Below are 27484 nucleotides of genomic sequence, written 5' to 3' on the forward strand. Positions count from 1 at the left end.
CTCTGCTCATGTCGTAAGAGTCGCTCACTGATTCATCTTTTTGTATTTTCAGTTCCCCCGGTGGTTGAAATCTTGGAGCCCCCATTCAATAGTCCCTTTCAGGAGAGAGTTGCAAACCAACAAATTGCCTTCCCCTGCCCAGCCAAAGGTACATCACTCATCATTTACTGATCATCCGCTATGCTAATTTTTTATTTTTGTTGACACAGGTCTTCCCAAGCCAGTGATTCGATGGCTACGTAACGGCCAGGAGCTGACCGGCAACGAGCCCGGCGTGTCTATCCTGGAGGATGGCACTCTGTTGATTCTCGCATCTCTCTCACCGCTGGACGACGGAGAGTATGTCTGCACTGCTGTTAATGATGCCGGCTCGACAGAGAAGAAGTACCAGCTCAAAGTCAATGGTGACGATTCATGTTCACAATACCGCTCCAACTGCATTTCTCCTATTGTAATCAAATCAATTGCTTTTCAGTTCCCCCAACGTTTCGAGACAGTGACGCTTCAGGAAACCTTTCTGTCGTTCAGAGCCAGCCCACCAGTTTGGTTTGTGATATAACAGGAAGCCCCACCCCTGTTATCACTTGGTACAAAGATGGAATTCTTGTAAGTTAACTCAACCTGAACAAACTCATCTGTTATATTTCAAGAGTATGTCTTGTTTTTACTGGAAGCAGACTTTTATGAGCATTCCATCAGTATGGTCTGAGATGTTGGAAAATGTCTTTTTTTAATCATCCTAATAGGTAGAAGCCAGTAACAGTATCCAGATTGTGGAAAAGGGGAAAATCCTCAAACTATTGAAGGCTGCTACAGCAGAAGCGGGCAGCTACACCTGTAAAGCCATCAACATTGCTGGCAGCACAGAAAAAGACTTCTTTGTCAATGTATTGGGTGAGTCCGAAGAGACAGGAGAAGAAATCTTGCCTTGTGAATTCCTGTGTGGAGTTTTTGTCTCACTCCGCCTACTTCAACTTTGTGTTCTTATAAATGGTTTTCCATCCGAAGGTGTCAGTCCATTTGATTGTCCCAGACAGGATTTATTGTACACGATGGGAGGAACGGCTGATTCATTAACCACATTCCCTCTGTGCCACAGTCCCGCCCAGCATTGCAGGGTCCGACTCTCCCCAAGATCTGTCTGGCACTCTCAAACAAGAGATCAGATTGGAGTGCAAGGTGAAAGGCGTGCCCTTTCCCACAATCCAGTGGTACAAGGACAGAAAGTTAGTACCCAATAATATTAGAAAGTCCTTCTTCAATCAGTCCCTTTCACTTATGCTCTGTCATGTTTCCAGGGTGGTTTTTCTTGGGGATCCAAACCTGGAGGTCCTCGACCATGGACAGGTTTTAAGAATTAAGAGTGCCCGTCTTGGAGACCAGGCGAGGTATCAATGTAGTGTCATGAACACGGCTGGGAAACAGTCCAAGGACTTCAATCTCAAAGTGTATGGTAAAGGCAATCTCTTTTTTCAGATGGCAGGACAAATAAGAGGAATGAGACACTAGAAAGTCAAATGTGATTTTGTGTGTTCCAAGTTCCCCCATCCATCCGAGGCGGTAACCAAACAACAGAAGTTAGCGCCCTGCTGGACACAGTAGTTACGCTTGAGTGCGAAGCGCGGGGAGTCCCACTCCCCGTCGTCACCTGGTACCGAAAAGGAGAGGCCGTTCTGTCGAGCCGCCAGTCGCAGTACGTGGAGCAGGGTCGTTACCTGAAGATCCCTCGGGCGCAGGCGTCAGATGCCGGCCGGTACACCTGCAAGGTGACCAACGTGGCCGGGACTGCTGAAAAGAGCTTTGAGCTTGATGTCTACTGTAAGATATCAATCTTTTTTTATGCTGAGTTACTTCAACTGTTGATTAAGCATATTTTGAGTGAGATTTAAAGTCATTTTATACTTTGGTTTGGTGAGGCTGAAGTGGAAATATAATGTCAGGTCATCTGAGTTGTCTTCTGTGGTGTCTCATTTTTCGTCCTCCACCCGCAGTGCCTCCTTCCATAGCAGGGGGACAGAGTGGATCTTCTGAAAGAAAGGTGGTCCTTAGTAAGCCTCTCATCTTGGAGTGTCAAGCTGGTGGCTACCCTCCCCCTTCCCTTACCTGGCTGAGAGACGGAGTTCCAGTCCAGCATGGAGACAATGTCCGAGTCCTCGACCAAGGGAGGAAAATAGAAATCCTGTCAGCCGCGGTGTCGGACTCGGGACGCTACGTTTGCGTGGCAACGAGCATCGCTGGGGAGACGGAAGTCACGTATGACGTCATAGTTTTGGGTACGCACAAATTCCAACTTGCCATTCCAAATAGCAGAGCATTTGTAACTATCTATAAAATGATTCTTTGCCTTAGTGCCGCCCATAATTGATGGAGGAGATGAGATGACTGACAGCACTGTCATCATACACAACCCTCTGGAGCTGGACTGCCACGCCACCGGGACGCCGGCACCTACCATAACGTAAGATTTATTTTGACCTCAGAATGAAGAAAGTCAATTTGACGTTGGCCATCCTCAGGTGGTATAAAGACGGGCAAGTCGTCAGACCTGGAGACGGGCTGCGACTTGCGGCCAGTGGATGGCGACTGATTATCCCCCGCGCTCAGGTCTCCGACACGGGTCGCTTTCAATGTGTGGCCTCCAATGAAGGAGGAGACCATGAGAAGGACTTCAATGTGCTTGTGCAAGGTAAGAGTAGAAAGAAATATTTTTAGTAGCTGTTGTGCATATGTATTGTAATGCAAACATGTCCTCCCTAAATGCAAGCTGCGGGAAATGTTTGGGTGAATATTTCTATTTTCTGCCACTTTGCCTATTCTCCTGTTCTGCAAAATAGACAATGAGTCTACCCTCTGAACTATTCCAGTTCCTCCATCGATTCGGTCCACCGGTACCGCTGAGCGTGCGGTCGTCCTACACAAAGCAATCAATCTGGAGTGCATCTCCAGTGGCATCCCCGTGCCCACCCTTACCTGGCTTAAAGATGGACAACCTGTTGATACATCACAGGAGCACTTTAAGGTTGCTTGATTGATTATTTGAGTGCAACAAAGAGTCCACAAAAATCCACTTTAGCATGAAGTGAATGAAACGTGTTTGTTGTGTTTCTGTGCATGGCTTTTGCACAACAGCTGGAGTCAGCAGGCCGAGTGCTGAAGATCACAGGGGCAAGACAAGAAGATTCCGGGAAATACACCTGCCTGGCCACCAACGCTGCAGGCGAAGCTCAAAAAAGTCTACGGCTCAGTGTCCATGGTAACGAAACAATACATCTTGTTTCCTCTTATTTCATCTGATACATTGAGCTTCTATAAAACTCTTGTGTGTGTTTGGCAGTGCCGCCCACCATCTCAGCCTCTGGGGAAGTCATCAACCAGACCATCTTGTCAGGCTTCTCTACTGAGCTCGAGTGCAAGGCCACAGGCAGTCCGTTACCTGGTGAGACTCACAAACGTCTTCCTGTCTTCTTCTCCAGTTCAAAGGCAGACTTTCAAGTGACCCGCGCTTTTCCGTGAACGTATCAGCAGAAAATTGATCTCAGATGACTCCCTACAGGCGACTTGATTCCCACCGCCATTCTTTCCATGCACCGTAGCGTGCACTGTGCTGATAAGCAGGCACATTCCAGCGTAATTGAAGACTTTTCTTGGGACGTGTTTGTAGTTTGGATCTAATGTTGCATTCCAGATCGACCAGGGTTTGCCAAATGAGAAAGTGTAAAAATATCGGGTTTCGCGTTCGATTCGATTCGGCTCTTGAGAACAAGATGCCAGAAGTTTTTGGCTCAAACTAAACTAGAACTAAAATATTGAAATGGCAAAACAGGCATGCACCCTTTCATGCAAGAAATAATGTTGATTCAAAATATCGTCAGTGCAAATGCTCACCACCTGATATTGACACAAGCTCTTTGGCGTCCTAGCGATAACATGGTACAAAGACGGCCGACCTCTGACAAGCACAGCCGGGGTGACTCTGCTGAAACGTGGCCAAGTGTTGGAGATCGAAAGAGCTCAGCTATCCGACGCAGGGCTGTACAGATGTGTAGCAGTCAACTTGGCTGGAGTTGCAGAGACATCCCACAGCTTGCAGGTGTTTGGTCAGTGTCTTTTATTTTCTTTGCCAATTACAACAGATGTTTTTTTGGATCCTTTGTCTGTATCAGTAAGAATGTCAAGACTGCTGTTGTGGCTTTGCGCAGTAAATCCAATCAAAGCATTTTTCTCCCATTTCTTTTGCAGTGCCTCCAGTCATCTCTAGCCGAGGTGGCACAGTAACAGTAGTCGTGAACGAGGCTGGCAGACTGGAATGCGAGGCGACTGGCGTGCCCTTACCGAGTCTCACCTGGCTCAAAGATGGAAGCCCGGTGACGAGTGTATCTCATGGAATGCAGGTTATTTCTGCATATCATCTTGTGGTAAATTTAATGATATTATTATTATCCCCGCATAAGAGTTGGTTACTGTGTCTGTCCCTCAGGTGTTGTCCGGTGGCAAGGTGCTGTCTCTGAGCAGTGCACAGGTGAGTGACATGGGCCGCTATACCTGTGTCGCTGTCAACGCTGGAGGAGAGCTACAGCGAGATTACGATCTGAGGGTTTATGGTGAGGCCATCGTACCATTTGTTACTTTTGAACGGTGCCCATCGAAGTTTGGTCCATGTGGTGGCGTCTAAGAATCTTTATTCACTTTCTCATTTAGGATTTGACAATCATCTGATGTGATCTTTTTTTGTGCCATAAAATGTGCAAAGTAGTCAAAAAAATGTTTGATGATGATAAATGTTCAAAAGTGTTGGCAAGCCCAGAGCAGCAGGCAGCGTGTTCCATTGTTCCTTTTCCAAGCTTCCATTCTTTGTTTTACTGACAAATTCAGACTGCACTTTGTCTTCCAGCAGACGGACAGATCACACCGGTGGCGTATCACGGGGGTCTTGAAATGCACGGAAGTGCGGCCAGAATAAGCTTAGCTTTTCAATAAACATTGTCAGCTTCCTGCAGGGAGCCGAACATGATGGCGTATACAAGCCCAATCGAAACGGATGTCACTTTGGCGCCCAGTTTACAGGCAGGCAGGCAGGCAGGCAGGGAAGCAGGGAATCACAAAGTCTCTCCCATGTCTGTTTAAACAGGCACTGGATGTAAGCGCAATGCAAACATCCAGACAGTGTGCGTTTCCTCTGAAAGATCAAGACCAAATAAAGGCCGATTTGCTGCGGTAATTGCTACCATGCTTCAGCAGCTTCCTGACTTGCCCTCTCTCTGTCATACATAATACAGAGGAAATTGCCTTGCAGTCATTTTATCAATCAGGACACGTTTAAACAAACAAGCAGAGGCTCTCGTGAAAAGAAGTCATGAATGTAGACAAGTACCAGTGCAGTTGCAGACGAATTTAAGGTTATTTAATTTAGTTGCCCCAGCCCCCTATGACCTGAAATATGTATGATGATTATAGTGAAGGCGTATCGTCAAACGGCTGCCCTGACCGAAAATACGCAAACGTTAGTTGAATGACGTTATTGCTGCTGGCTTAACCCGAGACATAAAGCAGATGCCCAAATTAGACAATCAGGTATCACGTTAGATCATGGCCTCAGATAAATAAATACTCGTGTAGGTCTCCACAGGCTACTTAACAGCTGTCTATATTAATGTGAGATATTTTCTATCTTCATCATCATTATCTTTATTTGAGCACAATGTTGGTACTTAATAATCTAATCTCCTGTATTGGGAATTTTGTTTTTAAATATCCATATCTTCCCCAGTGCCGCCCAACATCAAGGGGGAGGAGATGAACGCCACCGTGATGCTCGGCAGTCCTGTGGAGCTGCACTGCCTGAGCGATGCCATTCCCCCACCCACGCTGTCGTGGCGCAAAGATGGCCGCCCTCTGTTCAGGAAACCTGGTCTAGCTCTCTCAGAGGATAGGAGTTTGCTCAAGGTTCAATAAACCTCTTCATTATTAAATAAGTGACTGTTTGGATTTGTGTTGGTATTGAGCTGATTCTTCTGATTGCTAGGTTGACAGTGCTCAAGTGCAGGACTCAGGCCGCTATACCTGTGAAGCCACCAACATTGCTGGCAAGACAGAGAAGAACTATAATGTGAATGTGTGGGGTGAGTTGTGTGCTTTGTCTCCGTAATGTTTTGGAAATCATTAAAAAAAAAATCTCCCATTCCAAGCAAAGATCTTTAGAAGCCAATGCAATTGATTTATCTCCACGACAGTTTCTCCAAGTATTCGAGGCTCACAAGAGGTGTCACCACTCACAGTGGTTGAAGGAAATCTCATCACACTGGTGTGCGAATCCAGTGGCATACCACCTCCCAGTCTAAGCTGGAGGAAGAATGGTAAATACAACTGCTATATGCTTTTACTGTACTGTGATTCTCAACTTTTCCTGCGCACCAGGTGTGGTGCTCCAGTCCGATGAGCGGCTCAGGGTTTTATCGGGAGGTCGTCAACTGCAGATTTCCAATGCAGACAGGGCGGACGCAGCGAACTACGTCTGTACGGCTTCCAGTGCGGCTGGCAGCACATCCAAGGAGTACAGCCTGCAGGTTTACGGTTCGTACGCTCCGAGGCATCCGTTTATCAGCTTCAGTCGAGTCAAATTCATTTGTTGCAAACTGCGTCTGTAGTCTGTCTAACTCGGTCACTGACAGCCCAGTTAATATCTTTGAAGACTATAACCGTCAATGGCACTGAATGAGTTAATGTTGAAATATATATTTTAAAAGATATGAAGATTTAATTTTGTACTGCCGAGAAACACGTATATCGCTCAAATCAACTTATATGCTCTTCTCACTTTAGTCCGCCCTTCCATCAGACACGGCGAGGGTGACGCCGATGCCGTGGTTGTGACAAAAGGAGGCAACGTGACGTTACAGTGCGCGGCGGATGGCCTGCCGCGGCCGGCGCTCACCTGGCTGAAAGACGGACGCCCCGTCACAGGGCTGCGTGGGGCTAAACTTCTGAATGAGGGAAGGCTGCTTCAGATTCAAGATGCTAAGATTTCAGACACGGGACGCTACACGTGTATCGCCGTTAATGTGGCAGGGCAGGCCGACAGCAAGCACGACATCAGCGTGCACGGTAGGTAGGAAGTAGGAACCCGGAGTCTCATTGCACTCTTCCTTTGAGTTGACCTTTTTCCTGCCTTTTCCAGTCCCACCAACTATCGTGGGCCAGGTTCAGTTCCCAGAAAATGTCAGCGTTGCGGTGAAGAACCCTGTGGCTCTGAGCTGCGAGGCCTCCGGCATTCCTCTTCCTGCCATCGCCTGGCTGAAGGATGGTCGACCAATCAGAGGGAGCGGTTCTGTTCGTGTTCTTTCAGGTCAACTTCTTACATTTTATGCTGAATGTTCAAAGTCATCATTGCAAAATAATGACAAAATTAAATATATGGTTATGGTCTAGGAGGGCGTAGCCTGCGTCTAATGCACGCGGCCATCGAGGATGGCGGGAGGTACACCTGCATCGCATCCAACAGCGCTGGAGAAGAAAAGAAACATTTTGACCTTAACATCCTTGGTAAACTAATAGTCCTTCTAATTGATTACTGAAGACATTGATGACCTTTCCGTACATTTCTACCTCATCGCAACCAGTTCCACCAAGTATCGTGGAAGAAGGAAGTGTCACGGACACCAAAGTGAAGGAAAGGCACAACGTTACGCTGACCTGTGAGGCCTCTGGTATATACGTATAACTTTTGTCCCATCAGTCCTGGAACATTTTTGCAACACCAAGCTTTGTAAAATACTCAAGTCTGTTTTTTTTGTGTTTTTTTTAGGCAACCCAATTCCAGAAATCACATGGCTAAAGGATGGAAAACGATTACTGCCTGACAAACGCCACCACGTCATGTCTCATGGCCGTTACCTCGTCATTTCCGGCGTGCAAGTGGCTGACACCGGCAGATACAGTTGCCTCGCGTCAAACAACGCAGGAGATCGCAGTCGCCATTTCAACCTCAACGTCCTGGGTACATACATACGCAGGATGAATTCAAATTGTTCGTTTATTTGACTGTCTTGTATTCTCTTCAGTTTCTCCCACCATTGCCGGGTCAGGACCGGACGGTTCGGCCGAAGAGGTGACGGTAACCTTGAGTAGCCCCACCTCACTGGTGTGCGAAGTTCAGTCGTTCCCTCCCGCACTGATCACCTGGCTCAAAGATGGCATTTCGTTTGAGTCCGGTCCTAATGCCAGAGTTCTTCCAGGTTATATTAATCCAATCTCTATAAATTTGATGTCAGTAATGTATCATTGAAACGGATTGATACCTTTTGTTTCTCCTTCTCCAGGTGGGCGAACCCTGCAGATTCTTAACGCAAAAGAAGAGGATGCTGGACGTTATACTTGCGTTGCCACGAATGAGGCTGGAGAGACACTCAAGCTGTTTGATGTCAAAGTCTACGGTCAGTTCAGTGTCATCCATCCACTAAGGCTGTCTCACACCTCCTCATTCAAATAAATACCCATAATGCTGGTTTCACCCCAGTTCCCCCGCAAATCGATAAAAACGATATCCCGGGTGATGGACTAGCGCCTAAAGAAGTCAAGATCAAGGTCAATGGCACGCTAACGTTGGAGTGCGCAGCGCAGGCCTTTCCTAGCCCAGCACTGCAGTGGTACATGGACGGAAAGGTACACCATCTCCTTTTCACTTTTTTGCTTTCATGTCTGTCAATGAAACTGGCTTTCCTCTGGCTGATGCATCTTCTTCTTCTTTATAGATCCTGCGGGCAGATGAGCACGTGTCCATTACAGCTAATGGTCGGATTGTTCAGATCAGACATGCTCAGGTGTCCCACACTGGCCGTTACACTTGCATAGCCACGAATGTAGCTGGAGAGGACGAGAAGGACTTTGATGTAAATATACAAGGTGAACTGGGTTGACTGATGATGATGATCATGTGCCTGAGACCAACAGTGAATTTGATGGGGTTGATATCATTGCTGTATTTTGGTTTTTTTCATCATCATGAGATTCTTGTACTATGCATTAACCCGACAACTATTCCATGAATGAAATACTTGCGCAATCTGTTTGAAAATATCTGCAGTTCATTATGTTTTTGTTCCTCATCTTTTTTCTCAGTTCCTCCCAGTTTCACCAGAACTGGTGATCCACTGTCCCCGTCAGATTTTGGGGTGGATGCCCGTGATGTGATTCTCAATAATCCAATCTCTCTATATTGTGAGACTAATGCCGTACCGCCACCGACTCTCACCTGGTACAAAAATGGCCAGGCCCTGAACTCCAATGACAACATTTTGATCATGCCAGGTAAGAAAGAGAGCAGATGGAAAGATCCAGCGAGTGCGTGCTAACATGTCCGTGCTTTCCTGTCAGGAGGAAGAGTGTTACAGATCCCCAGGACTCAGGCGGAGGACTCGGGCAGGTACACATGTGTGGCTGTCAATGAAGCAGGAGAAGATTCCATTCAGTATGACGTTCGAGTATTATGTGAGTGTGATCTTGGAGTGAACGTAGTATTTTGAAACCTCTGCTTCACTGCGCTGTATTTGTGTGTTCCATCAGTGCCCCCCACGCTACGAGGGGTACACAACGATTTACCTGACGAAGTGACGGTCTTGGTCAATAAAACAAGCTTGTTGGAATGCCATGTGGATGGCAACCCCGCCCCTAAGATCACCTGGTTGAAGGACAACCAGCCAATCAGCTCTGACGGACCTTATAAAATTCTGTCCAATGGCAGAACACTTCAGGTGAATGTTACTGATCTCATTTTAAGATCATCGAGTACGATGTCATCGAATGAATGCTTACCAAGCGTGCCTTCTCTGTCAGTTGTTGGCAGCTCAAGTGTCTGACACTGGACGCTACGTGTGTGCGGCTGACAATGTGGCTGGAAGCGTTGAGAAATCCTTCAATCTTAACGTCCACGGTAAGGCATAAAAAACATCAAATATAGATTTGTTGAGTTTTCTTCTACAACTTTATCTCTCTTCTTCTAGTGCCTCCAACTATTTTAGGCCTAAACCACGAGAATGTGACAGTGGTGGTGAACAACTTTGTGTTGCTGTCGTGCGAAGCCGTGGGTTTCCCCCCTCCTACCTTGACTTGGTTAAATGACAGGGGGCCACTTCAGGCCAACGCCAATGCACTCATCATGCCGGGTATGTTATAAGTCATTATCACGTGGACGGAGAATGAGTTGGTTTAGCTGCTTCATTTGTGCCCGCAGGTGGTCGTACTTTACAAATCCTGAAAGCCAAAGTATCAGACGGCGGGAAGTACACTTGCGTTGCCATGAATGCGGCAGGAGAGGCTTACAAGAACATTTACCTCACCGTGTTTGGTCAGTCCCCCCTTTATGTCAAGCGAGCGGAAGAAAGAAATCATCAAATTTGAGAGTTGTTTTCTTCTCAGTTCCTCCTAGTATCCGGGACAATAACGGGGATTCTCCCGTGGTGGTGAATGTGCTTGCGGGGGAATCGGTGACTTTGGAGTGTGAATCCAATGCAGCTCCTCCTCCCATCATCACCTGGTACAAGAATGGAAGGATGGTGACAGACTCTGTCAACTTGAGCATTCTGGCTGGAGGCCAAATGCTTCGGATCAGAGCCTCAGAAGTGAGGCATCATTATAATAAACAAGTTTGAATCTTGATTTTTACGTTTTCCTAATTAATGTCATTTTATTTTCAGGTGTCTGATACAGGACAATATGTGTGCAAGGCAACCAACATTGCCGGTCAAATGGACAAGAACTTCCATCTGAATATTTATGGTATTCGGGTTTAGCTGATGATGTAATGCTTCCATTCCTGACGTAAAGACTTCTTTTGCTGTCATTTGCAGTTCCCCCTCACATTGATGGTCCTGCTGAGGAAAAGGTTGTCGAAACCATCAGCAATCCAGTCACCTTTTCCTGTGATGCTGCCGGGATCCCGCCTCCCAGTCTCACGTGGTTGAAGAACGGACAGCCGATAGGTGAACATATGCCGGGACCTTCTTTTATCGTGGTGGATGGAATGGCATTGTTCTATTCCTTTTAGAGAATGACAATTTCATGTGCTATGTGATTTGTTTAGAAAGCTCCGTTTCTTTGGAGATGCACATCTTCTCTGGAGGCAGCAAGCTTCAGATTGCACGCTCACAGTTGTCTGACAGTGGCACTTATACTTGCTTGGCCTCCAACGTGCAAGGCAAAGCGCAGAAAAACTACCACCTCACCATACAAGGTAACTGGAGACAAGAACATCTTCTCACCTAATTCACATTGGGTGACTGGAGCTAAAAGCAACAATGCTCTCTGAAGTTCCCCCCAGTATCTCTGGATCAGAGTTACCCAGCGAGATTGGGGTCCTGCTGAATGAAAGCATACAGCTGGAATGCCATGTCCAGGGATCGCCAACTCCAACCATACAATGGTTAAAAGATGGACAAGTTATTAGCAATACAGGGAACAAGGACTTCAGGTACATGACTGCCAGCAAGAAGATGTGGATATCGCTGCTATGCTATGCTCTGCTATAGCGATGATGCTGTGGTGTTGCTTAGGATCAGTCCAGATGGCAGCATTCTCACAGTGACTGCTACCTACACCACTGACAGTGGCAAGTATACCTGTGTGGCCTCCAACACTGCAGGAGAAGAAGACCGGATATTCAATTTGAATATATATGGTTGGTCAAATACGTATGTTTTTCACTGTATTTGTTCCGCCGGTAATAACCTTAAGCTTCTTTTACTCCCTCAGTGCCTCCTGCGATTGAGGCCAACGATGAAAAAGTCGAGGAATTGACAGCAGTCCTGGACACCTCGGTCAGCATCGAATGCGTAGCGACAGGATCTCCTCCGCCCCAGCTTAATTGGCTCAGAAATGGTCTCCCCCTTCCAGTGTCTTCACACATACGTCTTCTCTCTGCTGGCCAGCTGCTCCGGTAGGCACTCAAAAGAAGGATGACAAGCTAATGATATGATTCATACATGTGGGATGTGTCAACCAGGATTACACGCACCCAAGTGTCTGATGGTGGCACCTACACCTGCGTGGCATCGAATAGAGCGGGAGTTGACAACAGACATTACAACCTACATGTGAATGGTGAGTCTGACATGTGATGACGTTGGACAGGAATTAGGATTGGGGACTTGACCTGTATTTTTTTCCCCCCTCTCTCTTAGTCCCCCCAGTTCTGGATGGAGCAGGGAGCACGGATGAGGTGACTGTAGTTAGAGGGAACCTGGCTTCTCTGTTGTGTTTAGCCGATGGAAGCCCAACCCCGTCTGTCAGCTGGCTCAAAGAGGGGGAAGATCTCTCATATGAGACCCAACTGAAACTACTCAACCGAAACACAACAATTCAGTTCCTCCAGGCTCAAGTCAGTGACGCAGGACATTACACTTGTATTGTCAGCAACACCGCTGGTCAAGCAAGCCGTCATTTTCATTTGAAAGTTCTGGGTAGGTTAAATCATAGAAGGCCCTTTAACTATTATTGGATTTGTGGTGCTGATGTGTGGTTTGTTTTCAGAGCCTCCACAAATCAAGGCATCTGATGGAGCAACCGAAGTTTCCGTAGTGGTTAATAATGTACTGGAGCTTCAGTGTGAGGCCTCGGGTATTCCTCCACCCTCCTTGACGTGGCTGAAGGATGGACGTCCCATCCCACAAACAGACAGCCTGCGGCTCCTTCAAGGAGGAAAAGTGCTCCGCGTCGCGTCGGCACAGGTGCCAAATTCCAGTCGTAGGACTTTGTGTGGATCATTTGAAATGATTCACAGCGCCGCAGAAGTACATGCCACGCGTGGTCCATCGTGGATTTAATAACCTAAGACGTGTGTTCAAATGTTAATTCAGTTGGAGGACACTGGCAGATACAACTGCTTAGCCAACAGTCCAGCAGGAGATGATGACAAAGAATTCTTAGTGCGAGTGCATGGTGAGTAACAGAAATAAATTCATTGTAATTCTATCTTCACCCTTCGAATGGGCTGTAAAAAAATGTTTCTTTATGTTTCAGTTCCTCCTAACATTGCGGGGGAGAGCACTCCTCAGGATGTGTCCGTGCTACAGAACAGACAGGTGACTCTGGAATGCAAGTCTGATGCTGTTCCACCTCCAACACTAAGCTGGCTTAAAGATGGTCAACCATTGCAGGTAGAGAAAATCACACAAAAGGTTTTTTTCCCCACGCACTAACTTCTCCTGAGGTGTGTGCCTGAATGATTTTTTTGCCATCGCGTAGGTGTCTGCACGTGTGCGCGTTCTCTCCGAGGGCCGCTACTTACAGATCAACATGGCTGAGCTGAGTGACAAGGCTCAGTATACGTGCGTGGCCAGTAACATCGTTGGCAAGACCACACGCGAGTTTAACCTGAACGTCAATGGTAAATCGATTTATTAATGTCGATGCCAATTCACAATGTTAACATAACAATGTGTCTTCTTCAGTGGCACCGACAATCAAAGACGGCCCTCAGACCGTGTCTGTTCTTCTCGATAAGCCAGTTGTGCTTGAGTGTATTGTCAGCGGTGTGCCAGCACCCCGAGTCACATGGAGGAAACATGGAGCTGTATTGGCTGGAAATAACCCCAGGTACACAAAAATGAACTCTAAAGCCGATTTCTGCATTTTCTAGCATTCCATCAATATTTGCTCCTATTTTGTGTGCAGGCATACCTTTATGGATGATGGCTCGTTACACATCCACTCCGCACAGGTGACCGACACCGGCCGCTATTTGTGTATGGCCACGAACCCGGCCGGGACGCAACGCAAGAGAGTAGACCTCCAAGTATATGGTGGGGGGACAGAAAAGAAAACATGCAAAGACATGAAAAAAAAATAATGTGTCCATCACCAAAGTGTTTTGATATGCTGTCACCTTTCAGTGCCTCCCTCAATTCTTGATGGACGCACCAATGTGACGGTTACCGTCAATGTTCAGACCACCCTCGCTTGTGAGGCCAGTGGCATACCCAAGCCCTCGGTGGTCTGGATGAAAAACGGACAAGAACTCAATACTGACCAGAACCAGAATATGTACAGGTTGATTCAGGTTTTTCTACCCCTCTGTTTTATCATCGTCAAACTGTATTTTGCAAATTCTAAGCGCTACACAAAGCCAATCAGTAATTCCCTCCAGTGTCTTTCATCTTGTGACGGAACTTTGTGATTTGTCCTTTGTAGATTGCTCAGTTCGGGTTCACTGGTAGTGATAGCACCCACAGTGGAGGACACGGCTTTGTATGAATGTTTTGTCTCCAATGAGGCGGGGGAAGATGCCAGATTCATCAATCTCACTGTCCAAGGTGACTAACATCACGACTCTCCATTTTTTATTGCTCAGGGTGAATCAAAAAGTGAGCATTTGGCTACTGTCATCTTCCTAGTTCCTCCATCCATCGCTGATGAACCCACAGACCTCGTTGTAGCGAGACTGTCTCCAGTGGTCATTGCCTGTACTGCCTCGGGCATCCCAGAGCCCACAATTCATTGGAGCAAAGATGGCGTTGAGCTGCTCAAGCTGGGACAAGGATACAGGATCTTGCACACGGGTCGGTGTTCTAATGCTTTTTGTTGGAACTGCCTTTATATTTCATGATGCACCTTAAGGTTCGTCTACACTTTGCAGTGATGTTGGTCTATCGTGCTGTGTTCAGGTCAAATTGAAATAAACTCAGCTGAGCTCAGTCACGCAGGACGCTATTCCTGCACAGCAAAGAACGCCGCAGGCTCTACTCAACGCCACGTGCAGCTCACTGTGCAGGGTAAGACTTCTTTTCAGGGAGATTTGAGCAAATTGGCCTTGCTTTGCACCCACATGTTCTTTTTTCACAATTTTCTTAGAGCTTCCCGAGATCCATTCCCACCCATCCACCCTGGAGGTGATCCTCAATAATCCCATCGTGCTCCCCTGCAGGGCCACAGGCTCACCAAGGCCGACAATCAGTTGGCAAAAGGAGGGCATCAATATCCACACCGCAGGTAAACACTTTGTCCGCCATTAGTCTTACGTGACGGATTGTCGAAGAAAAGTCTCGTTCTCCGATAGGTGGAAGTTTCACAGTGCTACCGAACGGGAGTCTCCAGATCATCAAGGCGTCTGTGTCCAACTCTGGAACTTATATATGCGTGGCTCAAAACCCAGCGGGTACAGCCTTGGGCAAGACCAAACTCAGAGTCCAGGGTAAGTAAGACATAACTGCTTCAAAATGTTTGAAATCATATTCACTTGATCTGATCACTCCCCAGTCCCTCCAGTCATCAGATCAGACGGGCAAAAGTACCTGGCTCCCGTGGACTCCTCGGTGACGCTGCATTGTCAATCGGATGGTGTCCCTCCACCTTCCGTTACGTGGCACAAAGACGGACAGCCCCTCGGGGAATCCGTACGTCAGCGGGTGCTGGCTTCGGGCTCCTTACAAGTGGCATTCATCCACCCGGCCGATACGGGAATTTACACTTGCACCGCCGCCAATTTGGCGGGAAGCGCAAGCCTGGAGATGAGCCTGACTGTGCAGAGTGAGTTCAACATAAACAGAACTGTTAGCTTATGGGATTGTTTGGAATCACCTCATTCAAAAAAATGTCCCCTTTGCAGTCCCCCCCTCCATTCTTGACTTAGAACAAGAAGTAGTTGTGGTGGAAGGTAAGCAGGCCCAGCTGGCGTGTGTGGCTAAGGGCGTCCCACAACCCACCCTGTCCTGGGAGAAGGATGGTGTTCTGTTAGGAGTGCAAACAGGGGAATACACCATTTTGCCGTCTGGAGAGCTTGTTATTGATACCGCTCAGGTAGCTGAGGACTCCAGCTCCGTATATTGGCTGTGTACTGTCTCATGTGAAAAATAATCATCTTCCTCCTTTTGACATCAGCCTGGCGATGCAGGAAGTTACACATGTGTAGCCAGCAATGAATTGGGTCACGACAGTCGGACTGTCAGTCTGTCTGTTCATACCCATCCGGTCTTCACCGAATTGCTTGGAGACATCTCCCTCAACAAGGGCGAGCGCCTCCTGCTGGAATGCGGAGTCAGCGGGATCCCCCTGCCCAGGATCACGTGGACCTTCAATGACAACATCATTCCAGGTGCATGCAAAATCCCACCATAAAAATATTTATGAAAATGTTCTTATTTTATATCATTTGAAAAATGTATACAGTAGCTGTGACTATATTTTTTTTCACCATATTTTCTAATGTTATTGTTACTATGATAGCCCAGCATCCCAATACTTTTTATTTTATTTAAGCTGTAATCAAGAAAAGCTAAGTTGTGTTGACTTGTGTTACGAAATAAACTAAAAAAAAATATTACTCATCTTAGTTGAGGTCGGGAGGATCAATTTTCTACCGTTGTGTCTGATCTCTTGATGCTGTAGTTCACTATGATCACATGAGCGGCCACAGTGAGTTGGTGATCGAGCGATTGAGGAAAGAAGATGCTGGCACTTACACCTGTGTGGCAGAAAACACAGTTGGAAGCGTCAAAACTTTGGCTTTTGTGGATGTCAAAGGTAAGAAGACATCCCCCATTTACTAGTAGCTTCAACCATTCCCATGCCATCTCTCCACTTCTCCATTCAGAGCCTCCCATCATTGATGGGGACCTTCACTCCAATCGTGTCGAACCTCTCGGCGGCAATGCCGTCCTGAATTGTGACGTTCGGGGCGACCCGCTTCCTACCATCCAGTGGAGCAAAAATGGAGTCAACTTACACATCAACGAGCGCGTCCGTCAACTGGACAACGGTTCTCTGGCCATCTATGGCACCGTGGTAGGAAAGAACTTTCGATCGTGCGTGTCTAATACAAGATCAAATTGCCTGGGATAATTGCTTCTTTTTGACAACTTGTGGGTTTTAATGAAATTTTTCCACAGGTTGAAGATGCAGGCACTTATGTTTGTGTGGCAGTAAATATTGCTGGCGTTGTGCAAAAAAGTGTCACCCTGACCCTACAGAGTAAGCGGTGTGAAAATATTTTTCCGGGCTGACCGATAGAATCAAGCATGCTAAAAAAACATTTTTTTCCAGGTGCGCCCACCTTTACAGTAGAGCCCGTAACAACGGTGGTGGACGCCGGCACTACATTGGTGCTCAATTGCCAGGCGGAGGGTGAGCCCACCCCCGTGATAGAATGGTCTCGCCAAGGACGCCCTCTTTTAGCCAGCGACCACTTCTCCAGTCTATCGAACGGCTCCCTCAGGGTGAATAGTGCCCAGAAGGAGGACACAGCTGAGTATGAATGCGTGGCGAGAAACTTACTTGGATCAGTCCTGGTTCGGGTTGGGCTAACTGTTCGAGGTAAGTCATACTACTCATACATGATTACAAAAAGTTGACAATTTATTTTTCCTCAGTGCACGGAGGCTACTCTGAGTGGGCCGAGTGGGGCCCTTGCAGTTCAACATGTGGAATCGGTTCCCAGAAGAGGCAGCGACAATGTAACAATCCACTTCCTGCTAACGGGGGACGCCACTGCGCAGGATTGGATACGGAGACACGCAGTTGTCACGGAAAGCCTTGTCCGGGTACGGGTACCGTTAACGGCTGGGGATGGCGGACGTTACACGCGAGGCTTGAGGATTTGTACATTTCAATTTATAGTTGATGGTAAGTGGTCAGAGTGGTCTTCGTGGGAGGAGTGCTCTCGCACATGTGGACACGGTAACAGAACCAGGGTGCGGAGCTGCAGCAAGCCCCCGGCTCAGCATGGAGGCAGGCCGTGTGAGGGAAGGGCCCTTGAGGTCATCATGTGTAGCGTCCGACCTTGTCCAGGTAACGGCTAATGTTATCTTGCCAAAGGTAACATGCTACTTATTTTCCCATACCATTTTGACTTGTGCAGTGGCAGGTGGCTGGGGGCCTTGGCTTCCTTGGAGCCCATGCAGTGAGACCTGTGGAAAAGGGATGCAGTCAAGAATCCGGCTGTGCAACAACCCCCCGCCTGCATTCCATGGGTCACCGTGCGATGGCACAGACACACAAACTCAAGTGTGCAAAGAGAGAGCATGTCCCGGTAAGCACCCCGTGGAATTCATTTGTACTAGTGAAATCCTTTTTCCGGCATGTACGGTAGCTAATTCAACAAATGATTTCGTTCGCTAGTTGATGGGAAGTGGTCATCCTGGGTGAGCTGGGGAGCCTGCAGCGTTTCCTGTGGGGGTGGCACCAGACAGAGAACACGCCTCTGCGCCAGCCCTGGCCCGCAATACGGCGGCAGGCAGTGCGAAGGCAACGACGTACACGTTGACTTTTGTAACAGCGAGCCCTGTCCAAGTGAGTCCTCACCGCTTTGCTCAAAGTGTGACTTCCTGCGGTTAAGCGTTTTTATTCTGTCTATTAGTCAACGGGAACTGGGGTCCGTGGAGCAGTTGGGGCAGTTGCAGCAAGACATGCAACGGAGGGCAGATGAGGCGCCACAGGACATGTGACAACCCCAGGCCGGCCAATGGTGGCAGAGCGTGTGCAGGCGCAGACGCGCAAATACAAAGATGCAACACGGGCGTATGTCCCGGTGCGTAACTTGAGTTGTGTCCTTCGAGCTGTTTGTGAGGGTGTCTTGAGGATGTTTTGCACTATTGCAGCTGATGGTAACTGGGGACTATGGCAGTCTTGGGGAGAATGCTCTGCTTCCTGCGGGGGTGGACAAAGGACACGCGTGCGTCTCTGCAACAACCCGTCACCTAGTAACGGCGGCCGCTCGTGCCCGGGAGACTCCTCCCAACTGTCCAGGTGTAACCTTGAGGCCTGTCCAGGTAAGCTATGTCCATATGCGATGTCTTGCACGAAAAGCCGTTTTGAAATCTTGTGTGTGTTTTCCAGGTGGGCCCCAGATGGCACGAGGAAGCATTATAGGGAATATCAATGATATTGAGTTTGGGATCGCCATATTGAACGCCACTGCCGTCGACACCACGTCTGGCGGCAAACTCATCAAAGCATCTATTTCGAATATACCAAGATCACTAGGTCAGTTACAGAAACAATGACTTGAATGATTGGTTCTCAGTTGAGTAGCAAGTAACAAGTGAATCATCATTTTTGACACAATCTTGTAAGATCTCAGTAGAAACTTGCTATCCCTCAGTACTGTTCTAACAAAATCCAACTTCATTTTTTTTTTCCCCCTATTTGCCCACGACACACCTTTGGGTCCTGACCCAGAACTTGACAAGTGTCATTCCCTGGGACCTGCCCTATTAAAAAGCCTCCCTGTGTCCTCTAACTTTCATTGAAGGGCCTGCAATGAGGAAGCTCATTTCCATTCTGAATCCCATCTACTGGACCACTGCTCAGGAAGTCGGCGAGGCTGTCAACGGGTACACGTTAACTGGAGCTATCTTCAGGCGAGAAACTCAGGTGGAATTTGCCACAGGTAGATATGCTGCTGCTGCCTACATGAACTTCACTGCTATGCAAAGAACCACAAATATTGGGTCATGTGCTTCTGCCTGGAAACTGGAATTGATAAAAAATATATATATATTGCAGGATATAACAATTCAACACTCCATTGTTTCTTCTCAAACCTAGGTGAGATTTTAAGGATGACTCACATTGCTCGGGGCTTAGACGCAGATGGAGCATTGTTGGTGGACATCATCATAAATGGACAAATCCTTCAGCTGCCTTCACATGCGGAGATCAGCATCAAGGTACACAAATGAATTTACATTCCCTCAGTTCTCATTTGCAACAATGATATTGTTTCTATCTTTCAAATGAAGTTTATAAGACTCAAAATAAAGAGTGACTCAAGCGTGCTGCGTTCCTATCAGGACTACACCGAGGACTACATCCAAACAGGCCCGGGTCAGGTCTACGCTCTGTCCACCCGCATGTTCAGCATTGACGGGGAGAGCGTGCCCTACTCTTGGAACCACACCATCTCCTACGACGTGTCCAGGGGCAAGATGCCCTACTTGGTGCAGACGCTTCATGCCACCGCCGTCAGCGCTCAGTATCATAGCGTGGAAGAGGCGCTGGAATACACCATCCAAGCTCGTATCACCAAGGGTATGATCTAGGCCAGTGCTATTTTGAGATGAAGGGACCCAAGTGTGCAGCTTTTCTTACTTTACTGTAGGTTGCAGGCGCTTCTGTATGGTTTTCTCATCTTCATGCCAGTTTTTGTTTTCATTCCAGGTGATCGTAGTAACCAGTGTCCTCATGGATTTACTTTGGTTTCTGCTGGGCCCTACTGTGCAGGTTGGTGTTCTTGCCCGTGGCTCTTTATACAATATATTGCTTGGCTTAAGGATGGTTTATACATTGCAGATGAGAATGAGTGTGAAGTGGGAAACCCATGTTCTCACACATGCCACAACGCCATGGGCACTTACTACTGCTCGTGTCCCCGAGGGCTCGCCATCTCAGCTGACGGCAAGACCTGTCAAGGTAAACGCAGCTCATCCATTGAATGTCCATTGTTGTCCTAACCTGAACAAACGTTGGTCCCCGCTAGATGTTGATGAGTGTTTGCTGGGTGCCACCATGTGTCATGATGGACAGGAATGTGAGAACACTATTGGATCATACCGCTGCGTTATGCGCTGCGGCCACGGGTTCAGGAGAACAACTGCCGGCCACGGTTGCACAGGTAGAATTAAATCAAATGTTGCATTTACTCCATTTTCTTGCGGTAGAGTGAAATAAAATGATCTAGATCGAGATACATTCTTCAGTAGACGATACATTGAATTACATCTTTTTTTAAGTAGACGAGACAATTACTTTAAAACATGTCTGAATCCAGAATTTGATTGTATGCAAGTAATTGACAAAGTCAAAATCGTTTTTTCCCATTGTCACCTCAGCAAAATCATTCAATTTAGCTTCTTTCCAGTGACGGGTGTTTTTAAATCTTCAGATATAAATGAGTGCCAGGAATCCAATCCATGCAATCAACTTTGCCTGAACACCATCGGTAGTTATCGCTGCGCCTGTGAGCCTGGCTTCCAGCTCAGGAATCGACGCTGTGTTGGTGAGCATAAAAAAAAAAGAAGCAACATGTTTACCAATGCTTTGCACCTATTTGTTTGTATCTTCCCATATATGAAACCAAGTTGTCACTTCAGATATAAACGAGTGCAGACAGAGGGTCTGTCGATCCGACCAGCAGTGTAAAAATACCCGTGGCGGGTACAACTGCATCGACCTGTGCCCCGCTGGGATGACCAAAGGTGCCAACGGGACGTGCGTAGGTCAGTACGGTGCGCTCATTGCGCTCGTCCGCCATCCATCCTAGCAGTGTTCATTGACTGGCAACACGCTGTGGTAGATATCAACGAGTGCGGCGATGGCACCCATCAGTGCCGATACAACCAGATTTGTGAAAACACCAGAGGGAGTTACCACTGCTCGTGTCCACGCGGCTACCGATCTCAAGGAGTGGGCAGGCCTTGTCTCGGTACGTACGTGACCTTTGGCTTTCAAACAGTGAGCAGCTCATTTTCTCGCTTATATGTTACGTTCATTTGCTAGATCTCAAAGGGATGATTCTTCATCTTTTTTATCGGACCTGCTCGTTGCTTCTTTCTGTCTACAAGCGAACTCACCTGTCACTTGTAAACAGACACGCCATCTTGTTAAAGGTGGCCGCTTGCTTACGCAACTCGAGTGCTGCCAACTGCCTTACCTTTAAAGATGCACTGCATGGTAGCGTGCCTTTTTCTTTTTTGCTCCAGCATAAGAAGAAGTCAAAGAAGAGAGTCAGGGGCTCCATTCTCCACGTCTCAGTGGTTAGGACTTGCACTTGAAGCGCATCAAGCCCAGCACCTTTTCATTTCACATTTCTGTCACTTGTCAATCTTTGTTTCCAGCTCTGCTTCATAACAGCACACTCCTGCCTGTAACATCATTAACATCTTGAATATCACAATTCGATCACACTGTGGCAAACTTGATATATCAGTCTTTGAAGAAAAGGCTCAATCCATTTCATGAGGAGTAGAAATGTATTGCTGTACATAGGGGTAACTGATGTATCCCCTTTCCCCCCCATCCTCATCTCCCCGCACCACATTTCTTTTCTTTCTCTCCTGCTCATCTGCCTTCTTTCCTCCACTTGCCTCTGTCTCTATTGTGTCCTCCTGGCGCTGGGCAGATATAAATGAATGCGAGCGGCTTCCGCAGCCCTGCGCCCACCAGTGCGTCAACACCCGGGGCAGCTTTCGCTGCACCTGCCCACCAGGGCGCTTCCTGCTGGGGGACGGCAAGTCTTGCGCCGGGCTCGAGCGCCTGCCGACTTATGAGAGTTACTCTTACGGCTTCCGAACGTCCTTTCCTGAGCGCCTCTACCACAACTTGGCTTCGCACAGCTATCACTCGTACGCCGCCGACAAAAGGGGGCGGAGCCGAAGAGGACTGCCCGTAAATCAGGGCCCCAAAGCTTGTCGCGAGGGGTTTGTGTCCAAGGATGGCCGCTGCTTAGGTAACTATGGAGAGTAGGCAGGGTCACACAGAAAAAAAAACAGTTCACCTGCTTCAGTGTGGACTGTAAAATGTTTGTTCTGTTGCTATTTTATGCTACTGATTATAATTCTTCATGGAGAATTCATCTACCCCTCAGTTAAACTTTATCGAGAGCTTTGGTGTCAAATTCCATTGCATGTGTTTCTAGGATTTGGCTCATGGAAGAGGCAGAATAGAGTTATGCCTTCCGATCCGCAACTTGATGATACACTGCTCGCATTGTGCGCTATGTGGCAGATATCAACGAGTGCGAGGTGAGGGATTCCTGCCAGCACGAGTGTATGAACACACCGGGAAGCCACAGGTGTCTTTGCCCGGCCGGTTACCACCTCATGGCCAACGGCAAGACGTGCCAGGGTGAGCACTTCTGGGCCTCTTCAGTGTAGCATAGAAAAGACATTTGGATGCAAGCTGCCCGTTGTATTTCCAGATATCGACGAGTGTCTTGAGCAGAACATCCAATGTGGAGCCAACCGCATGTGCTTCAACATGAGAGGAAGTTACCAATGCATTGACACACCTTGTCCACCAAACTACCAGAGAGAGCCCACCACAGGGTAAATGCAGATAAGATTAATTACATTACAGTTGTTGTGTTTCAAATTCACATTGCAACTAAGCATGCTCAATGGATTCTTAGGTCAACTCATTGTATATGTTTCAGGTTCTGTCTGAAGAACTGTCCTCCAAATGACCTGGAATGCGCTCTGAGCCCATACGCCCTGGAGTACAAGCTCCTGTCTCTTCCGTTCGGCATCGCCGCCAACCAAGACCTCATCCGATTGGTGGCCTACACGCAGGATGGAGTGATGCACCCTCGGACCAATTTCCTTGTGGTGGATGAGGACGTCACGTTACCTTTCGCTATTCGAGACGAGAACCTGAAAGGGGTGCTGTTTACTACTCGACCCTTACGAGAGCCTCACACGTACCGCATGAAGGTGCGAGCCCTCTCCTACAGCCAAGACGGAGGCATCGAGTACCAGACCACCTTCATTGTCTACATCGCTGTCTCGGCCTTCCCTTACTGAGAGCACTTAACATGACAAAAGGTTGTATCCTCTTCATCCAACGCCACTGGGATTCATTGAGTTTACTTTTAGAGAATGAATATGAACATTATCTTGTGTGTGAGGGGCTATTGGGAACGTGGATTGAAATAGTCCTGGACAATTTATTGCTTTTAATTTAACCATAGTTTATTCCAAAGCTGCTTCAGGTCTGGGAGCACGTCAGGAAAGAATTAAAAATTAAGGAGCAATTACATTGAATCCCTGTTGATTAATTTATTTGGAGGTGTATCACAAGGTTTTTGTCCAAATATTCCAACTTTTAACTGACTGGGAAGTTCTTGAATCTAATGACATTGTGGAAAAGTGGCAGGTATAAGATGTGACTGCATGGCACAAAGGCACACTCAGGTATCATCATCCATTGTAACCACGCATCATAAGAACCTCGAGTGATCCACCAATTGATGCCGAGATGTATTTTATTTTTGGGGATTTGTACAGAAGTGTTTTTTTTTTTTTTTGTTACACGTATTGCTATGTACTGTCATTATTTTCTCTCTTTTTTTAAAAAAAATAAAAATAAAATGGCATCACAGTGCAATTAAGCTTCAATGTCTTGCTGCGCTTGCATGGTCTTCCCAATAGTGTTGGCTCGTGGGTGAACGATTCGTTCAAAGGACCGGATCATTTCAGTGAACGAAAGTGAACGAATCACTTCCTAAAGTGATTCGTTCATTTTTCAGTTCATACAACTCCAACCAGTAGGTGTCGGTAGTGCGCATTGAAGCTGGTGCTATCTTTTCCGGGTCATACCGAAGACTATAAGGGAACCATTGCCTCACTGCTTGGCACTCAGCATTAATGGTTGAAATGGGGGCGTTAGATCACCAAATGATTCCCGAGTGCGGCTAACTTTCTCCAAGCTAACGGCTAACTTTAGTGCATGAAGGGATGTGCCGTTATGCAAAAACGGGGAGATTATGCTTCTCTTTGGGTTATCTTGATTTTATAACACAGTAGTTTTAAAGTAACGTCTATGCATATATACGCCTAAATATTGTTATCCAATATATCTACTGCAATTTTACAATAGATTGCTGTTGAAAATGGCGGTGTACCTAATGGAGTTTCCGAGTGACGTCACGGATCAACCAGCCAATCAGAAAGTGAGGGTGAGTGTGGCACTTTTCACTTTCATTTAAGCTTTGACCATGATTTTTGATTATTTGATTTATAAGAAAAAACAAGAGAAAAGGATCAGTGTGTGGGGGGGTGGCGATTTGTTTGAACGAATCTATTGAGTGAACCGATTCTAAAGATTCGGTTCACTTAAAAGAACTGGAATGCACATCACTACTTCCCAAGCCGTGATTTATGAATGGCAGTGTGTGTATATCTTATATTTGCCCTGCGATCAGCGTGTACCTTGCCTCTCATCCCTAGTCAGCTAGAAAATGGACTCAAAGAACACAAAAGAAAATTCAACCAGCATTCATACCATTTATTGTTGTTGTTTTTTGTCAAAAAAAGCACAAACATAAAAAAGGAATATGTCGTAAGGCAGTTTTTTTTTTTTTGTACATCAGTTTGGTATGTTTCCTTGACTCCTTACCCTGCAACTAGAAATACATGAAGCAGAAGACAATTGTACAGTCCTTCTGGTCATGTTAAAACAGCCTATACTGCATTAGAAAATACATCGAGCATCCGAGGATGCAGAACCAGATATCAAGATTGAACCTTTATGACTCCATTTCTGAGACTGAAAATAAAGTCAAATGTTGTGAAGCTTTGGTGAAACAATGAGGAAACTTCACCCACGCGTGTTCTGAAATAAGCAGGGAAATAAAACTGCCAAGGAAACGAGTTGTTTATGAAAAAGGTTGCTGCTCTTACACCGTTAATTTTTTCTTCTCCATTACACAAGGGCATCTAAGTCATTCCTATAAACTCACGAGTAATCTAATTGTTTTATTTGGCAACAGATGAGCTCTACCTCGTAAGGCAGACAAAACCTCAACAGGTTTCATCTGGTTATACAAAATGTTTGGGAGAATGATGAGAATGACAAATCAATGTGCTTTATATTGGAACTTAGGTACAGAGCACACAAAAGACAGGTACAGAAAACCTGGAGGCAAGAGCAAATTTTTTTTTTTTCTTTTTAAATTGAAGTCTGTGCATAAACACAGACCAAATACGCATCACTTATTATTGGTCTCTCTCATTAAACAAAACTGACAGATTTTGCTCAAAAACATTTTCAATTTTTGAATGAAGTTGGGATTTGGTCATGACAAGAAAATATTCCTTATTAAAAAAAAAAAAAAAAAATCCCTAGGGTCATTAGTCCTATCCGAAGCACTTTGAGACAGAGGATGCGTGTGTGCACTTAGTAACAAACATGACTTTGAGCACGAAGATAAATGTGCCAAATTCTTTTCGAACCCAGCAAAGATTTTGTCTAGCAATTTGATCGGGCACAATCCCACCGGCGTCACTCAACTCATTTTCCTTGTATGTAATCCATATGCCATCTGTTACAATGTGTGTGTGTGTGTGTGTCTGTCAAACATGTGCTCCACATTTAAACCGTCTTCCTGGCCGTCAGCACTCGTACGATACTGCCCACTCCTCCGGCGGCCAGCGCCTGCAAATGGACACAAATGCATTTATTGACTTGGCACATTTTGAATATAATTAATTATAATATGAATTAATAATTAAATAAATTACTATTATGAATTATAATTATTACAGTTCATAAAGATTGTATGAGCCTGGGATTACTAAACTACTATAACGGCCAAATTCCTGACTGGAGCAGACCAATGTACCTTTTCATGCCACTGCAAGAGGACAGCGCTGCTGTTTTCTGATGGCCTCTCAAACCCTTTGTAGATATACTTCATCAGCAGGTCCACGCCGTTCTTGTCCAGAGACTGAACTCCTTTCTCAATGTCACTGTTCTTAAAGGCGCTGAGCACCTTCAGCACCAGACCCTCCGCGCGGTCCTGGTGACAAATTGGACACATGTGAAGATGTAAACATTGATACAGAAGCCAAAATAGCAGAGAGAGCCAACCCCACCTTGACGTTCTGGTTCTTGGTGTTGATGGGGGGGTTCTTGAGGACCGCTTGTAGAGCTGCCATGTTGTCTCCTGTGCAGGGTTTGATTAAGGATGTGAAATACACTGCTTTGTGTCAACAGAAATAATGGCAAACTGAAATGCAAGATTCTTCCATCTGATTGGATGAAAGTCGGGGTGGGCGTGGTATAAAGCTTACAATAAGGAAGTTCCGCACTTTTCGACCTTATAAGGCGTTCCATCCAATCATGAATGGACGTTTGCTTTGCAGCAGCATCTCGCAACACGCCCGGCAGTATTGGTGACACAATAAACAAATAATATTCACTCGCATGTCAACAATGACTGGCATAAACGAGAGAAGTATCTCATTTCAAAGGAAAAAAAAGGGGGGTGGGAGGTCTCGCTTCGAGCCATAGAGCAAGGAAAGACTTGAAAAGAGAAACCCCTGGAATGTGACGATCAGGCAAGTCTGGGCAGTGACTGGCCTCATTGCAAACGCCCGATTAGCAAGAAACAGACGCCCACGGAAACTCCAATAAGATCATTTTGGACTATTTCACGATGAAATGTTACACGAGAAATGTTCCCAATATGCATCGCATGCTAGCAGAGAGTGGGGTAATAAGGGAAAGGATATTGTCTGATGAGGGAGTCCACCTCCGCCTCGTCGGGACCCAGCTGGTTCTCCCCTCCGTCCTCCTCGTCCACAAATTTGTTCTCGTCGTACTCATCCACGTCCACTCGCCTGAAGCGGGCGGACATGTTGTTCTTTGACATTTTGAGAATGGAAAAAAAGTGGCAAGAAGTGGATGAAAGAGCGCAAAGGTTAAAGCTTAATTTCCGGCCTTTTCGCAGTCAAGTGACAAGCAGGAAGCCGAGCGACTGACGTCGTCTCTTTCCTTGTGTGGCTTT

The 27484-nt window shown here is 46.7% G+C and overlaps 2 protein-coding genes across 2 annotated transcripts in view; one reads left to right on the top strand and one right to left on the bottom strand.

Annotated features, from left to right (window-relative positions):
- Positions 1-25750, top strand: part of hmcn1 (hemicentin 1) — a 42799-nt gene extending 17049 nt beyond the window's left edge. The window contains exons 25-107 of the mRNA XM_049720014.2: positions 53-148; positions 210-404; positions 476-606; positions 747-894; positions 1100-1226; positions 1299-1453; positions 1540-1818; positions 1992-2273; positions 2350-2458; positions 2517-2686; positions 2865-3019; positions 3130-3253; positions 3335-3436; positions 3921-4097; positions 4240-4391; positions 4478-4601; positions 5768-5943; positions 6023-6119; positions 6231-6353; positions 6415-6570; positions 6820-7101; positions 7175-7342; positions 7426-7539; positions 7617-7703; positions 7802-7993; positions 8058-8231; positions 8316-8429; positions 8513-8658; positions 8748-8898; positions 9115-9303; positions 9370-9483; positions 9559-9746; positions 9829-9925; positions 9996-10157; positions 10226-10339; positions 10411-10613; positions 10689-10770; positions 10842-10973; positions 11075-11224; positions 11302-11461; positions 11544-11668; positions 11743-11926; positions 11993-12090; positions 12171-12449; positions 12520-12716; positions 12846-12927; positions 13009-13145; positions 13234-13375; positions 13440-13584; positions 13663-13790; positions 13881-14037; positions 14179-14300; positions 14382-14546; positions 14652-14759; positions 14839-14976; positions 15044-15178; positions 15244-15513; positions 15593-15783; positions 15865-16078; positions 16372-16506; positions 16577-16767; positions 16872-16953; positions 17026-17295; positions 17352-17522; positions 17599-17769; positions 17840-18010; positions 18100-18270; positions 18338-18508; positions 18579-18749; positions 18817-18963; positions 19232-19369; positions 19528-19649; positions 19773-20010; positions 20140-20202; positions 20272-20391; positions 20459-20593; positions 20864-20977; positions 21072-21197; positions 21275-21403; positions 22100-22426; positions 22705-22824; positions 22898-23024; positions 23132-25750. Coding sequence (XP_049575971.1) covers positions 53-148; positions 210-404; positions 476-606; positions 747-894; positions 1100-1226; positions 1299-1453; positions 1540-1818; positions 1992-2273; positions 2350-2458; positions 2517-2686; positions 2865-3019; positions 3130-3253; positions 3335-3436; positions 3921-4097; positions 4240-4391; positions 4478-4601; positions 5768-5943; positions 6023-6119; positions 6231-6353; positions 6415-6570; positions 6820-7101; positions 7175-7342; positions 7426-7539; positions 7617-7703; positions 7802-7993; positions 8058-8231; positions 8316-8429; positions 8513-8658; positions 8748-8898; positions 9115-9303; positions 9370-9483; positions 9559-9746; positions 9829-9925; positions 9996-10157; positions 10226-10339; positions 10411-10613; positions 10689-10770; positions 10842-10973; positions 11075-11224; positions 11302-11461; positions 11544-11668; positions 11743-11926; positions 11993-12090; positions 12171-12449; positions 12520-12716; positions 12846-12927; positions 13009-13145; positions 13234-13375; positions 13440-13584; positions 13663-13790; positions 13881-14037; positions 14179-14300; positions 14382-14546; positions 14652-14759; positions 14839-14976; positions 15044-15178; positions 15244-15513; positions 15593-15783; positions 15865-16078; positions 16372-16506; positions 16577-16767; positions 16872-16953; positions 17026-17295; positions 17352-17522; positions 17599-17769; positions 17840-18010; positions 18100-18270; positions 18338-18508; positions 18579-18749; positions 18817-18963; positions 19232-19369; positions 19528-19649; positions 19773-20010; positions 20140-20202; positions 20272-20391; positions 20459-20593; positions 20864-20977; positions 21072-21197; positions 21275-21403; positions 22100-22426; positions 22705-22824; positions 22898-23024; positions 23132-23498 — 13091 coding nt within the window. The 3' untranslated portion in view covers positions 23499-25750. The remainder of the gene's footprint in view (positions 1-52; positions 149-209; positions 405-475; positions 607-746; positions 895-1099; positions 1227-1298; positions 1454-1539; positions 1819-1991; positions 2274-2349; positions 2459-2516; positions 2687-2864; positions 3020-3129; positions 3254-3334; positions 3437-3920; positions 4098-4239; positions 4392-4477; positions 4602-5767; positions 5944-6022; positions 6120-6230; positions 6354-6414; positions 6571-6819; positions 7102-7174; positions 7343-7425; positions 7540-7616; positions 7704-7801; positions 7994-8057; positions 8232-8315; positions 8430-8512; positions 8659-8747; positions 8899-9114; positions 9304-9369; positions 9484-9558; positions 9747-9828; positions 9926-9995; positions 10158-10225; positions 10340-10410; positions 10614-10688; positions 10771-10841; positions 10974-11074; positions 11225-11301; positions 11462-11543; positions 11669-11742; positions 11927-11992; positions 12091-12170; positions 12450-12519; positions 12717-12845; positions 12928-13008; positions 13146-13233; positions 13376-13439; positions 13585-13662; positions 13791-13880; positions 14038-14178; positions 14301-14381; positions 14547-14651; positions 14760-14838; positions 14977-15043; positions 15179-15243; positions 15514-15592; positions 15784-15864; positions 16079-16371; positions 16507-16576; positions 16768-16871; positions 16954-17025; positions 17296-17351; positions 17523-17598; positions 17770-17839; positions 18011-18099; positions 18271-18337; positions 18509-18578; positions 18750-18816; positions 18964-19231; positions 19370-19527; positions 19650-19772; positions 20011-20139; positions 20203-20271; positions 20392-20458; positions 20594-20863; positions 20978-21071; positions 21198-21274; positions 21404-22099; positions 22427-22704; positions 22825-22897; positions 23025-23131) is intronic.
- arpc5b (actin related protein 2/3 complex, subunit 5B) lies at positions 24961-27484 on the bottom strand. Its single transcript, XM_049720633.2, has 4 exons — positions 27209-27484; positions 26571-26642; positions 26318-26494; positions 24961-26130 (listed from the first exon to the last, which is right to left on the bottom strand). Exons 1-4 carry the CDS (start codon positions 27347-27349, stop codon positions 26068-26070), a joined length of 453 nt encoding a protein of 150 aa, XP_049576590.1. The 5' UTR covers positions 27350-27484; the 3' UTR covers positions 24961-26067.

This window comes from Syngnathus scovelli, chromosome 10 (assembly GCF_024217435.2).
Source record: "Syngnathus scovelli strain Florida chromosome 10, RoL_Ssco_1.2, whole genome shotgun sequence".
Taxonomy (NCBI): domain Eukaryota; kingdom Metazoa; phylum Chordata; class Actinopteri; order Syngnathiformes; family Syngnathidae; genus Syngnathus; species Syngnathus scovelli.

What these genes read in the sequence shown, in the direction of transcription:
- arpc5b (XM_049720633.2), bottom strand. Translation starts at nt 27,349, where the DNA reads ATGTCAAAGAACAACATGTCCGCCCGCTTCAGGCGAGTGGACGTGGAT. An exon ending in CCAAGAACCAGAACGTCAAG is followed by an intron (nt 26,495 to 26,570) that starts GTGGGGTTGGCT and finishes ATTTGTCACCAG; the next exon opens with GACCGCGCGGAGGGTCTGGT. An exon ending in TCTTGCAGTGGCATGAAAAG is followed by an intron (nt 26,131 to 26,317) that starts GTACATTGGTCT and finishes GTCCATTTGCAG; the next exon opens with GCGCTGGCCGCCGGAGGAGT.